General features: G+C 55.4%; 1 protein-coding gene across 2 annotated transcripts; it reads right to left on the bottom strand.

The window, feature by feature from the left end:
• Positions 1 to 1,634: 1,634 nt before the first annotated feature.
• DNAJC21 (DnaJ heat shock protein family (Hsp40) member C21) lies at positions 1,635 to 12,936 on the bottom strand. Of its 2 annotated transcripts, none has more exons than XM_061557927.1 (12): positions 12,706 to 12,936; positions 10,599 to 10,692; positions 9,658 to 9,784; positions 9,056 to 9,172; positions 8,633 to 8,716; positions 7,989 to 8,209; positions 7,182 to 7,339; positions 6,586 to 6,661; positions 6,109 to 6,214; positions 5,144 to 5,682; positions 4,966 to 5,032; positions 1,635 to 4,007 (listed from the first exon to the last, which is right to left on the bottom strand). In XM_061557927.1, exons 1-12 carry the CDS (start codon positions 12,809 to 12,811, stop codon positions 3,846 to 3,848), a joined length of 1,857 nt encoding a protein of 618 aa, XP_061413911.1. In that variant the 5' UTR covers positions 12,812 to 12,936; the 3' UTR covers positions 1,635 to 3,845. The 2 variants fall into 2 exon arrangements, with proteins under 2 accessions (XP_061413911.1, XP_061413912.1); XM_061557928.1 differs by having other exon boundaries at positions 5,144 to 5,679.
• Between the last annotated feature and the right edge of the window lie 1,327 nt (positions 12,937 to 14,263).

Raw genomic sequence — 14,263 nt, 5'->3', positions numbered from 1 at the left:
ATTGGACGGCGGGGATTGGACGGCGGGGATTGGCCAGCGGGGATTGGACAGCGGGGATTGGTCACCGGGGATTGGCCAGCGGGGATTGGACAGCGGGGATTGGTCAGCGGGGACCCCGCCCCCCCCCCCGCTTCGGTTTGACGTCACAAAGCTCTGCCCCCCCCCCCAAAACCATATTTCCATTTTGAAAATAAAACATGCTTCAAATCGCTTTAAACTATTGCCATTGTAGTGCGTATTTAATGTGGCGCTGCACTCTGATGTTGTAATAACAATTAGTGTTGTTATAACAATTCTATATTTATTTAAAGTTGCAAATTTTTACGTGACGTCACATTTCTCACCCTCCCCCCCCCTAAGTGCATGACGTCATTTATGGACGGCCCCTATGTAAGCGTAAGATATTGCCACAAACGTCAGCTGTTTTACAAGGTGGCACAAAAGTCGGGCCACATTGGGTTATATTATTTTAACAAGTCACATAGGGTTATCTAATTTATTTTAACGAATGTTCAAACCAAATGCTATTAGTATTAATGCATTTTCTTTTTGCAATTAATTCGGGATTTTGTTGGTAAAGATGACAGCGTCCTTATTTAGCATAAGTAAAAACAACCCAAATGGAACTCGTTTGTCTTTGGTAAAAAACTATTTCCATTTTTAAATGTCACCTGAAAAAGAAGAAACGTTGATAATAACAATAATAGATAACATATTAACTTAAAGAATAAACAATGTGTTCATGCCAGTGTTAAATTTAGTTAAATAACCCCACGTGTCCTTACTTTTGGGTCATCCTGTCTACTGTATATTCCCTTTAAGGCAACAATGTTATTGCCGAATGTGTTGGGTTGTATGGAAGCATAGGGTCTCGAAGTAGTAATATGGATCTTGATTCATGTCTATGCAAATCTACGTATGGAGCGAAAAAAGTTCAACATACAGACATGGGGTTTTATGAGACTCTATGGGCCTTGTGCGAGTCTGTGGGTCTCTATGGAAGTCTGTCCTTTTTTTACATTCACTGGGAACATCCCTTGGGATGGATGATGTAATTTGCAAGGGTTTACGTAATTATATAGATATCTTTAAGTATGTGGGTCTCATTGTAAGCCTATGTAAGTCTATATTCTGTATGTAAGTCTACAGGTATCTGTTTCACTATGTAAATATCAGGATATCTAAGTAGGTCTATGGCACTATGTAAGCCTCAATGTAAGTGCATCAGTCTCTATTCTTGTAAGCCTGTCAATCTGGAGGATAAAGATCCTCCATCTTCCTGGAATCTCCCCTCTCGTGTGGGCTCTGCCTTCCTGGAACCCGCTCTCCACTCGCTCCTGTCCTGGGCCATCATCTCCACGTGCACTCCAACCTTGGTCCCAACCACTTCGATCCACCTCCTGCGAGGCCTGCCTCTCGGTCTCCACCCTGGTTCTTCAGTGCCCCGACACCCGGTTCTTCTTTCCCATGGGGCTTCCTCGCTTCTTGCAACATCCCTGTGCATTGAGTCGACGTCGTTCACGAATTTTTGTAAAATTCCAGATCCTGCATTTATCCTGCACTCAGCAAGAGCGTAAAACGTGAGTTTCGAGTACTAATCTTAAATCGAGGGAAGAAAAGTCTGGCACTTTTGGACCAAACAGTTTATTGCAAAAATAATGTTTTGCTTCCAGCTTTGTAAATATACATAACCTGTGATATTTTCTTCGTTAAATAATGCATTTGTGCATACTTGGAAACTTAACCAATATTAACACATCAATCTTCATTCGTAAAATTAAAAACTTAAAAGCATTTCCCGGTTGTTGCACTCCGTACTGTGGAGCACAGGCTCGGCAGTATCCCCGTGAGACCACACGAGTCCTGCCATGTCCTCACATGTCTCCCAGTATGTCCCCCCCGCCCCACCGCCATGTGTCCCCTGTTGCATCTCCACGTGTCTCCCCGTCCATGTGCTCGTGCGCAGGTCATCGAGGAGGACGGGAGCCCGGCTGTGTGCTCCGAGGACGGGGGGCGGCTCCTGGCAGGGCTGGCTCGGTTCCGTGACGAGTTCAAGGTGGTGGGGGACGTGCGCGCAAGAGGCTCATGATTGTTGTTGAACTCGTCACCGACAAGGTACGATTGCAGACGCGCACATGCAGATGAATGCAAACGCAGGGTGCGTGTGCGCACCGCCTCATACACGCGCCGTGTTCGAGTGCCGCTACGCTGTGCGCTTGCTCAGGCCAGCAGGACGCCACTTCGGGCGGCGCAGATGAACGAGATCTGGGAGGACTGCAGGGAAATGTCGCTCTTCATTGGAAAGGACGGCGTCTATGGACAGGTGAGGTCAGGGGGGGGCGGTTGCGGGCTGGAGGGGCTTCGAGTGGGGATGGGGGTCTTGTGGCGATGGCAGCATCACAGGATCGGTGTGTGTCCTGGTGCCACAGGTGTTCCGCATCAAGCCGCCCATGTGCATTACCACTGCCGACGTGGATGTTGCACTCGCGGTGATGCACACGGCCCTGAGCAGCCAACACAAGCGCCAAGCCGCCTCGACCCGGTCGTGCCACCGCACAGCCACCCCCACCGCACAGCCACTCGACGCAACTCCACCAGCCGACTACTACAACTACACCGCCGCCGCCACCATTTGGCCACACCATGTTGTAAAACCAGCTAACTGCACTACACAGCCACACAATACGACCACAACTGTCACTTAGTCACATTCTGCAACCATCCTAAATGGCCACCACCACCATGTGGCTACACCAAGTGGCTACCCAACGATCCCACCCCACACCCAAACCACCTTTTTCTTTTAAAAGGCCGAACATGAGCGTAGGACAGCAACAAAGCAGCACTTAGTTTTGAATTACAGATGTGAACGAACGCACGACTGGTCTTGAGGCCAGGCTACGGAGACTTCGGAGATGGGGATAACGGAGAAAGACGACACTCATGATAGCACAGCAGATAAGAACAAGTGTCTCGATTTGGGCAAGGTTATAGCAACTTGAGAAACAGAGGATGGGGGAGGGAGGTCTAAGGTGGAGGAGCAGTGCGGGGGGGGGGGGGGGAAGGAGGAAGAGAGAAACGTGAACCAACGTGGTTGAGCATGGCAGGGATAAAACGGGTCCTTAGCATGGGCAGAGGTGTAATGGCGCCAGGTTCATGGAAACAATGACAGTGGAATTAGTGATAAAACAAAGGGGGAGGTTAGGCCACTAAACAACGTGAGAGTGAGCACAGGATCGTCAATTATTCGAACGACATCACGTTGCTTGTGTGACGCAGAGTTCGGTGCTCCTGTTCAACAGGGACTCAACTACACCTGCCAGCCACGCCACACCATCTCCCCAGCACAAGGAGCCAAGCCCAATCAACGCTACTTAAATCCACACCATTCGATCCATCAGCCTTACTCACACCACCTCACCTTGCCTACTCGAGCCAACTCTCACCGCTCCGATCCCCCAATGACAGCCACAAGACAGTGATTCGAAAAAAAAAGCAAATATGAAAATAAACAAACTCCCGCTACTGTGTGGCGAGTGTCTTTCTGTGAAAGCGGTCCACGTTCTCGCGAGCTTAGAGAGAGATGGGTTGCAGTACGATTCTCCAGAGCAGCAGCAGCAGCATTTGAAACGACAGGATCCGCTTGGCCCAGGTGGCGCCAAAGCTCCCAGCTGGGCCACCACCCCACCCTACCTTCACTAAGAATTGACCCTCACCCCTCTACAACCACACAGCACCACCACAGATTGCACATGCAACGCCGTGACTTTGCAGGGTTTATCTCCGCAAAAATAATAACAAGGCTGGTTAAGAGGTGGACGGGTGGGGGGGGGGCGGTTGTGCGGCTATTTCCGCTTGTGTTTGCCCTTCTTGCCGGGTGCTGCTGGCGCCGTGGGGGACGTGGGTTCGGCGGTGCGGGGGGCGGCGTGCCCGGTGCTACGCAGGTGCTGGAACAGCCGGTTCCGGGAAGAGAAATCCTGACCGCAGCTGGCGCAGCCCAGAGATTCCTGCAGTGGCACCGGAAAACATACACGGGTCATGCTGGCGGCTTAAGTGTGGCGCGGTGAGCACGGGTGGTGTGGCTGTGGTGAGCATGGGTGGTGTGGCTGCGGTGAGCGTGGGTGGTGTGGCTGCGGTGAGCACGGGTGGTGTGGCTGTGGTGAGCATGGGTGGTGTGGCTGCGGTGAGCACGGGTGGTGTGGCTGCGGTGAGCGTGGGTGGTGTGGCTGCGGTGAGCACGGGTGGTGTGGCTGTGGTGAGCACGGGTGGTGTGGCTGTGGTGAGCATGGGTGGTGTGGCTGCGGTGAGCGTGGGTGGTGTGGCTGCGGTGAGCATGGGTGGTGTGGCTGCGGTGAGCATGGGTGGTGTGGCTGTGGTGAGCACGGGTGGTGTGGCTGTGGTGAGCACGGGTGGTGTGGCTGCGGTGAGCGTGGGTGGTGTGGCTGCGGTGAGCACGGGTGGTGTGGCTGTGGTGAGCACGGGTGGTGTGGCTGTGGTGAGCATGGGTGGTGTGGCTGCGGTGAGCGTGGGTGGTGTGGCTGCGGTGAGCATGGGTGGTGTGGCTGTGGTGAGCACGGGTGGTGTGGCTGTGGTGAGCATGGGTGGTGTGGCTGCGGTGAGCGTGGGTGGTGTGGCTGCGGTGAGCACGGGTGGTGTGGCTGTGGTGAGCGTGGGTGGTGTGGCTGCGGTGAGCGAGGCGCGGGTGTGTTGAGACTTGCGGGTGAGCGTGGCGGCGTGGGTTCCGTAATGGGGAAAAATGGTAAGGGTGTGTGTGCGAAGCAGTGTGGAGAAGTGTATTGGAGGTGGTGTCGTGAGGTTGTGGGGTAAATGTTGACGAAGGGCATTGATCAGTGTGCCGAGAGTGTATCGAGGTTGTGGTGTGAAGTGAGGGTTTGTGAGGGTGTTGCCGACAGTACACTGTGTGGAGAGGGTGGCAAGGTTGTTGTGGTGAGCTGTGTTGAGCACCTGGCTGGTGCCGGGCTCGCTGGGCGGGGGAACATCCTTGTTCTTCTTGCCCTTGCGTCCATCCTCCCTGCGGACAGAGTCTCTCCATTAGCCTATGGCACCCCCCCCCCCCCCGCGTGCCCACCACCCCTCTGCACACCCCAATGTCTCCGTGCTGTGTGCGTCACATGGGCCTCACCTGGAGCTCGTTGCGTCGCCACCTTTCCTCGCCCGCTTCCCCTCCTCCCTCGTGGACTCAGTCCTCTCCTCTTTCTTGACCGCCACCTCTGGTGGCCCCGGGGGGCCTTCCCTTCCTGGGGAGTCCTCCGAGGCGGGTGCCAGGCACGGTGCACCGTGGTCGTCGGGCCTGGCGTTGTGGTCGCCGTGTGCCATTTCGTCTGCGTGTGCGGTACCGTTAGTCTGTGCGGTGTCTTGGTTGGGCGCGGTGCTGGCGGTGCCGGGGATGTGCGGTTCGAGGTTGGGTGCGGTGCTGGGGGTGTGCGGTGCGTGGCGAGTATCATCGGTGCTCCGAGCGGATTTCACTGGGCGCCGTCGTCTCCTCGCATCAGTCTTGGGCATCTCCTCCTCTTCATCGCCGTCGTCATCATCATCATCATCGTCGTCCTCGTCGTTGTCATCATCTCCATCATCAGCATCCTCAGCTTCCAAATCATCACCTCCATCATCTTTCCCACCTCCAACATCAGCAACTTCCCCCTTAAGGCCTCCTCCCTCCTCCTCCATGACACAATAGGGAGCAGCAACAGCAGAGTTAGGATAAAGGATAACACAAGACAGATGGTAGGGACAAGGTGAGAAGGGCATGGTGAGGTCACGGTGTGGTCAGGATGATGACAAGTGAGGACACGGTGAGGACACGTTGAGGACACGGTGAGGACACGGTGAGGACACGGGTGAGGACACGGTGAGGACACGGTGAGGACACGGTGAGGACTTGGTGAGGGCACGGTGAGGGCACGGTGAGGGCACGGTGAGGGCACGGTGAGGACACGGTGAGGACATGGACACGGTGAGGTCACGGTGTGGTCAGGATGATGACAAGTGAGGACACGGTGAGGACACGGTGAGGACTTGGTGAGGACACGATGAGGGCACGGTGAGGGCACGGTGAGGGCACGGTGAGGACACGGGTGAGGGCAGCACCTGGGGCCCCGCTCCGGACAGGAACGCGAACTCCTCGGCTGTCATCTGCTGCCGTAGCCAAGCCACGTTGTCTCGGTGCTTCTTGGACCGGTCGTGGTTCTCCTTCCTGAGCCACGACACGAGAGACCGCACCGCGTGCACCGCAACCCCCGTCATCAACTGTGATCAGCACCTATGAAGACCAGCACGGCACACGAGGGGGTGGGTGGCCAGAACCACGCCAGGCCACCTTTGTCTCCCTAGTGGCGATATTTTACGCATCGGATCAAGTACTTATTGGAGGCCGAGTCGATCTAGGGGAGGCCCAGGACCGGTTCAAATAATCGTCACTGGTGTTGGCCGTGAGCGCGAATCGAAACTTGGGTCGCTGGGTTCGTATAGCAGCGCGTGATCCGCTGCGCCACCGCTTCCCATACCACCACCACACACACACCACCACCCCACGCCCCAGTGGGCCTGCACAGGAGTAGTACTCACGCCTTGAGGCTCTTGAAGGCCTTGCTGCAGGCCGCGCAATACAGCTCAAAGTCTTCCCAGTCCCGTGCAGCCTCCTCTGCACGCCAAACGTGGGAGGGAAGAGGGGCGGGCGCATTGCTCGCATGAGTCCCGCACAGAGAATGCACGGCAGGGGTTCTCCCAGGGCGCTGCGGTGGATAGATGTCAACTATCTCGCCTGGTAAAGAGGTCGTGGGTTTGATGCCAACCTAGAGTTTTTGCATGTTTCTCTACCCGTGGCCGTGTGGATTTTTCTCCGGGTCCTCCAGTTTTTCCCTCCACATTTATAATCAACATGCGTTTAGAGTATTTGGCTGATGTACATTTCCACGTGATAAGCCACTTCGTTGAGCTATCAATTGTAGCCAGATCGCTTCTGAAAAAGAGTAATATAGCTCGGTGGGCTTTACCTGGTAAAATAAAAAAAGTTAAGTTTTTTTTATAGGAGCCAGCACAGGGTCATGTGTGATGGAACGCTGGTAGGGAAGCCGGGTAGTGCTGGGTGGGTGCCAGTTTTCCCGGTAAGTTCACTGGCAAGGTGCCGTGGTGTTACGCCGGGTGCCACGTGCGGTGGTGACCTGGCTCTGCGGACGTGGCTGGGTCTTGGCCGGAGTCATCCCCGTCGCTGGCCGGCTCCTCCCCAAACTCGTGCTGGTAGCTCGCCTCGAGGGCGACCAGCTCCTTCTCCAGCCCATCCAGACACACCCAGCTGGGCTGCTCATAGCCCTCGGCCAGCCTGCGATGCAACAACAACAGCATGAGCGGCCGCTACTCGCCACTAGGTCGCGTGTACGTCGCTAGCAGGGCTTGTGCTATTTCTAGGCGCGCTTTGAGGCCGTCGCGGCAAGTGTGGAAGGCCCTCACCGTTGGCAAGAGGTCACGGGACAAACCCAGCAGTTATTGGTCAATTGCATGAGATTACTGGTACATGCGCACTGCCTGTGTTGCACACTTAGATGCACACAGAGGCGGACTCACACACACAAGCAGAGACAAACACGCACAGAGACAAAAGTTCCCCATTTAGCCTCAATAAACTGGCGGGGCAAGTGCTGTTGGCGTGTAGCTATGAAGGTCTGCAGGGCACGAGGGGGTGGGTGATCAGCACCACGCCCTGCCGCCTTTGCCTCCCCAGTGGCGATATTTTTTACAAACCGCACGAGGTAGTCATTTGAGGCTGAGTCGACCTAGGGGACGGGTCAGGACCGATTCAGAAAATCGTCATGGGTGTTGATCGTTTGCGGGAATCGAACTCGGGTCTCCGGGGTTCTGAGGAGAGCGAGCTAACCGCGTCACTACCGCTCCCCACACGGTGTGTCTGAGTGCGCCGCACGTGCACTTTCAATGCACGTGTTCCGATGTGCGTCTTCCCGTGTGCAACGTGCCTGGCTCTCTCCGCCTTCTGCCGCCGGCGCGCCTCCTGCGACCGCCGTGCTTTCTCGGCGTTGCGCTCCTCCAGCACGCGCTTGTGCGCGGCGACGCGGGGGTCCCGCTTGCGCGCAAACGCCACAAGCTCGCGCACGGCCTCGGAGCGCTCGCGCCGCGCCCGCTCCCGCAGCTTGCGGTTCTCCTTCTCCATCGCGCGCTTCTCCCACCGGTTGCTCCCCTGCGCCGCCGTGCATCCAACGTTAATCACGGGGACCGAACCGTTGCCACGGGAGGGATGAGGGAGGGATGTGGGGAGGGGGGGGAGGGATGTAGGGAAGGAGGGATGAGGGAGGGAGGTGTAGGGATGAGGGAGGGAGGGAGGGAGGTGTAGGAATGAGGGAGGGAGGGAGGGAGGTGTAGGGATGAGGGAGGGAGGTAGGCCTAGGGGTGGATGAGGGAGGGAGGTGGAATGATGAGGGAGGGAGGTGTAGGGATGAGGGAGGGAGGTGTAGGGATGAGGGAGGGAGGGAGGTGTAGGGATGAGGGAGGGAGGTGTAGGGATGAGGGAGGGAGGTGTAGGGATGAGGGAGGGTGGTGTAGGGATGAGGGAGGGTGGTGTAGGGATGAGGAAGGGAGGTGTAGGGATGAGGGAGCGACTGACCTGCCGCGTGTCGTAGGCTTCCTTCCACGAGAACAAGCGGCGTGAGCTGAAGCTCTGCCAGTACGCGTAAAACACGTGCACCACCTGCACAGCGCCGTCACCCCATCAACACCAAACGCACAATCACACGGTCAGCACCACTGCCTCCATGCCATCATTACAATCAGCCGTCGCATCTTCACCGGAGCCAATGTCAGACCACAGGTACCACCCAACATCGCACCACAGTCGCGCCTCCGTCAAAAATGCTACCAACACCACCATCACACTTCCATTAGCTGCACAATCACGATGCAACTGCACGAGCTGCGCTACTGCCAGCATCAAATAATCAGCAACATCACACTTCCACCAAACCATCACGATAAACACCATGCAGCACCATCGCCCCCCCCCCCCCCCCACCACCGCTGTCATGGTTACCGTCTCGTAGTCGCTGCCCGCGTCTCCGAACGGCGGAAACTCATCGTCGGCGTCGTCCTCCACGAACTCCTCCTCCGCCACCTCCTCAAACACGCCGCGGTAGACGGTGTAGAAGCCCTGCGGCACACCCAGATGGTTCCGGAGAGAAGCGACAAGACGACAGGGATGGTTTAGCGTAGGGGAGGAGGAAACCCACGGCCGGAGGCTTCGTTCCACACGACACGTAGCTTCAGTACGGCCTGTTCGCCATGTTTTGCAGGGGGGCGCAGTGGCCATATATGGCCTCTTCAAAACGGGCCCGCACACAAACATTTATCCGTCGCTGCTAGCATCTCATCCGTGCTGATCGGGTACTAGAGAGGAATATTTTGTTGACCAACACTGTTTCTAATCTTCGTACACTCAGTCACTGCAAGGGCGCGTGACTGTACTGTATGTGTGCGATTTCCACTAAGGGCAGTTGAGAAAGTCCGATTTGGCCCTCGATAAGGAAAATGTTTCACACCGTTGATTTAGTGTTAGCTGGCAGCAAGTGACCTGGCGCAGGAGACGGGTGTCTGGGGGGCCCCTGGTGGGAGGCAGGAGTGGGGGGGGGGGCTCACCTTGTCGTCGTCGCCAAAGCCGCTGTAGCAGGAAGCGGTGAAGTATGGCATGAGGTCGAGGCTGTCGTCGGAGAATTCCCCGCCAGACATGGCGCCCTGCAGGATGGCTTTCCTGTGCGCGTCGTACCTGCAGCCACACCGCAGCACCACCGCACACACATCACCGCACACACATCACCGCACACACATCACCGCACACACATCACCGCACACATCACCACAAACATCAGTGTCAGCATCATCAGCACCATCACCGGTAGCACCACCACAAACACATCCAGCAACATCCATCACTACACACATCAGCACCATCACTGCAGGGGGCATGACACAGTCGATGTTCAACAAACTTTAAATAAATGTTCAACTCTAAAAGAAAATGAGCAACGAGGTGGTCTGTTTTTTACGTTTCGTGGATTTTGCTCTCGCGCTCAACCACAGAGTAGTAACCCTCATTACAGCTTCAATAGTGCTGTTTGTGGAGGCTGTGATGCAGAGGTCGCAAACGGATTTTGATTCCTTACCCGTACCCGGCCGCACCAGGGTCGCAAACGGCTACCCGTACCCAGCTGGGTACGGGTAGCCGGGTATCGGGTAGGGTACGGGTATCGGGTACCGGGTTACGACCTCTGCTGTGATGGTGGTTGTAGTGGTTTCTATGGTGGAGGAGGCTGTGGTGGTGGCTATGGTGATGGTTGTAGTGTTTGGTATGGTGGTGGAGGCTGTGGTGATGGAGGCGTGGTGGTGGCTGTGGTGATGGAGGCGTGGTGGTGGCTGTGGTGGTGGCTGTGGTGGTGGCCGTGGTGGTGGCCGTGGTGGTGGCCGTGGTGGTGGCCGTGGTGGTGGCCGTGGTGGTGGCCGTGGTGGTGGCCGTGGTGGTGGCCGTGGTGGTGGCCGTGGTGGTGGCCGTGGTGGTGGCTACGGTGGTGACCGGGTCGCACCATGCGCGCTCCTGCGCATCGCTCAGGACGTCGTACGCCGCCTGGATCAGCTTGAACGTCTCCGTGGCCTCCTCCACATTGTCGGCGTTCTTGTCTGGCACACGTGGACAAAGGTTCAAGATTACTTTGTGTAACCAAGTGAGAACTCAAGACCGGACCAGGAGTCTCATTTGCAGGAAGTGCCCTGGGGGCATTAGTCTGCCAGAAGGGGGCAATGACTGCTGCTGCTGCTGCTGTGCGATCCCAATTGAGTAATTTGCGGTGTAATAGAATTTGGATGCGGACTCCGGCACACAGCGGCCTACTCTTCCCAATGACATCGGTGGATCTTTATCGTCCACTGCGAGTGACTGGGACTGCGAGTAGATTACGGTCAATACACACCGCAGTATTAACCAGGGCCGCCGCGGGATTCGAACCACGAACCTCTCATTGTCACGTACATCAACATCCACTAATATACAAAGACAAAGATGCCCCGTATAGCCTGAATAGACTGTTGGGGCAAGTGCTGTTTGCGAGCACCTATGAAAGCCGACACGGCACACGAGGGGCTGGGTGGCCAGCCCCACGCCTGGCCGCCTTTGTCTCCCCCGTGGCGATGTTTTTACACACTACACCAGGTACTCATTTGAGGCCGTGTCGACTTACGTACGCACACACATGAACATAAAATTAAACACACATTAATATAACTGTAATTCGCCAATAAATGGCACTGACGTCACCACGGCGTATGTGCCAGGCTCGGTGCACCTTGAGGCCACGTGAAGCGTCGAAGGCTCGCCGACACGTTAACACATTAACCTACACAAAGAGACTTTGACTTTTTGAGCTCTTAACAGACATTTGTTATCATGTTACAGTGTATTATCCGTTCTCTTTCCATTAAAAACTATAGTCCCATTTAAGTGTTAAAAATGTTTTGAAGCACCCCGTGTACACACCAACACGTGCACACACCATCACGCGCACACACACCAACACGTGCACACAACACGTGCACACAACACGTGCACACACCAACACGCGCACACACCAACACGCGCACACAACAACACGCGCACACCACAACACACGCACACACACCAACACGTGTACACGCCAACACGCGTACACACCAACACCACGTGTACACACCAACACGTGCACACACCAAAACGCGCACACACCAACGTGTACACACCAACACGTGTACACACCAACACGCAGAACACGTCTTGCTTGGGCTCTCCATCGCAAGGGCCGCTAGCAGGCGCAATAACATAATCGGTCCCTAATTGGTCAGTAATTATAATCGGAATTGGGTCTCGCTGGGAAATCTGGCCCTGGGGAATGCTTCTGGGTCCCTGATCCCTGGGTCTCCTCTGGAGATTTCCCGAGTCCCATCCCCGTTGGAGGAGGGGTCCACGCGTCCCACTGACAGCGATCCCCTGGGCACGCTTGAAAGGGGCCTTCGTGAAAAGGAGTTTCCATTGGTCCCCCGTGAGAGGGGTTCCGTGGATCTCCCGTTAGAGGGATCCCCGGGTCCCCGTGAGAGGGGTCCCCGTGAGAGGGGTCCCCTTAGAGGGGTCCCCTTAGAGGGGTCCCCGTGTCCCCGTGAGAGGGGTTCCTGCGAGAGGGGTCCCCGTGTCCCCGTGAGAGGGGTCCCCGTGAGAGGGGTCCCCGTGTCCCCGTGAGAGGGGTCCCCTTAGAGGGGTCCCCGTGAGAGGGGTCCCCGTGAGAGGGGTCCCCGTGTCCCCGTGAGAGGGGTCCCCGTGAGAGGGGTCCCCGTGTCCCCGTGAGAGGGGTCCCCTTAGAGGGGTCCCCGTGAGAGGGGTCCCCGTGTCCCCGTGAGAGGGGTCCCCGTGAGGGGTCCCCGTGAGAAGAGTCTCCGTGAGAGGGGTCCCCGTGTCCCCGTGAGGGGTCCCCGTGAGAGGGGTCCCCGTGAGGGGTCCCCGTGAGAGAGGTCCCCGTGAGAGGAGTCTCCGTGTCCCCGTGAGAGGAGTCTCCGTGTCCCCGTGAGAGGGGTCCCCGTGTCCCCGTGAGAGGGGTCCCCCTTAGAGGGGTCCCCGTGAGAGGGGTCCCCGCCGTGCCCCCCATGTGTACCTGTGCCCCCCGTGTGTACCTGGATGCCATTGCAGCGCCAGGCGCCGGTAGGCCTTCTTGAGCTCTTCGTCCGACGCGTTCCTCGCCGCCCCGAGCACCTCGTAGTAGCAGCGCATGGCAGGCATCCCAGCTCGTCGCAACCCCCTGGGACCTAGGGGGTGAGTGGGGACTCACAGACAGCCCTGACCCCTTCACGGGGGCCCTGGGAGCGAGGGGGGCACTGGGAGCGAGAGGCCGAACACGCGACCCAGCTGGCTGAGCCGGGTGATGACGTAGTCCTCGGCTACGGGTCGTGCCGAGGACAAAGCTGAACGCGAGAACGCGATTTTTATTTATTTATTCATTCATTCAGACGGTGGTGGTTTTTGCTTTGAAAATAAGTATAACCAGTAAAAACAAAGTTTTTCACTATAAATCCTTTATATGCGTGGCGGTTTGAGTCCTCTCGTCCTCTGGCTTGAGATGGCTGCCACCTATGGGTCAGATGATTGTCTGCAGTATTACATAATTAGTAATTAAATATTTAATTTGTTTTCCCTAAACAGTGTAAAATTTTGGAAAAATTTTTCACGAACATTAATTGTCTCGCACAACGAGTCTGTGTGCAAAATGTCAGCTCGATTGGATCACGGGAAGTGGGTTAAAGAACGACCGAAAGGTTTGCACGGTCGTAAGCAAGCAAGCACGCAAGCAAGCGAACTTAATATAAAGGATTAAAAAATATAGGTTTCTAACCCTTTTCTGACAATAAAACGGGAGTTGTGTTAGGATGTTCAAACGCCAAACAGGAACCGTTTGCAAGGAAGATGTTCAGGTGTTAAGATGCATATATTATCAGGGCGTGTTTATTTTTGCAAGTTCACCACAAGTTCGTGTGGTTAATGCAGACTTGTTTCTTGCAAACGCTCTCTATTTGGTGTTAGAACATCTTACCACAAATCCTGTTTTATTGCCAGAAAGCGTAAAACACCTATTCTTACGTTGTCATACTTTGATATTGGTATAAAAAATCCCATTTTTAAATCCTTTATATTAAGTTCGCTTGCTTGCTTACGACCGTGCAAATCTTTCGGTCGTTTTTTAACCCACTTCCCGTGATCCAATCGAGCTGACATTTAGCACACAGACTCGTTGTGCGAGACAATTATTGTTCGTGAAATTTTTTTCCAAAATTCTACACTTTTTAGGACAAAAATATTATATTTAATTACCAATTGCTTAATGGTGCAATGCAATCATCTGACCCATAGGTGGTAGCCATCTCAAGCCAGAGGACGAGAGGACTCTAGCCGCCACGCATATAAAAGATTTATAGTGAAAAACTTTGTTTTTACGGGTTATACTTGTTAAGCTGCTCACCCCGAGCTATGAATGCTCTTATATTGCATTGCCCTTGTCCTGTTCGCCTCTTGGCGTTCTCTGGGATTTTTGCACCCAGCGGTGTTTTTTTGGGGGGGAAGATTTGCTGGTTTATCAGGGATTTTTCTGATGCGCGTCGTCGCTTTAAGATGTTCTCCGTTCATGTTTTGTTTGTTGCGGTTGCACCCGACTTCAGAGCCGCATGGCTCACCAACAGG

This window comes from Lethenteron reissneri, chromosome 24, assembly GCF_015708825.2.
Source record: "Lethenteron reissneri isolate LAM-NWPU_2019-01 chromosome 24, ASM1570882v1, whole genome shotgun sequence".
In the NCBI taxonomy this organism is placed as follows: Eukaryota; Metazoa; Chordata; class Hyperoartia; order Petromyzontiformes; family Petromyzontidae; genus Lethenteron; species Lethenteron reissneri.
This window is presented reverse-complemented; position numbering and strand designations above follow the sequence as displayed.

Excerpts from the sequence above, each read along its gene's own strand:
- DNAJC21 (XM_061557927.1), bottom strand. The coding sequence starts at position 12,811 with ATGCCTGCCATGCGCTGCTACTACGAGGTGCTCGGGGCGGCGAGGAAC. Across the intron at positions 6,662-7,181 it reads AGCCACGTCCGCAGAGCCAG|AGGAGGCTGCACGGGACTGG; the intron begins GTCACCACCGCA and ends TTTGGCGTGCAG. Across the intron at positions 5,683-6,108 it reads TGTCCGGAGCGGGGCCCCAG|GAGGAGGGAGGAGGCCTTAA; the intron begins GTGCTGCCCTCA and ends TGTGTCATGGAG.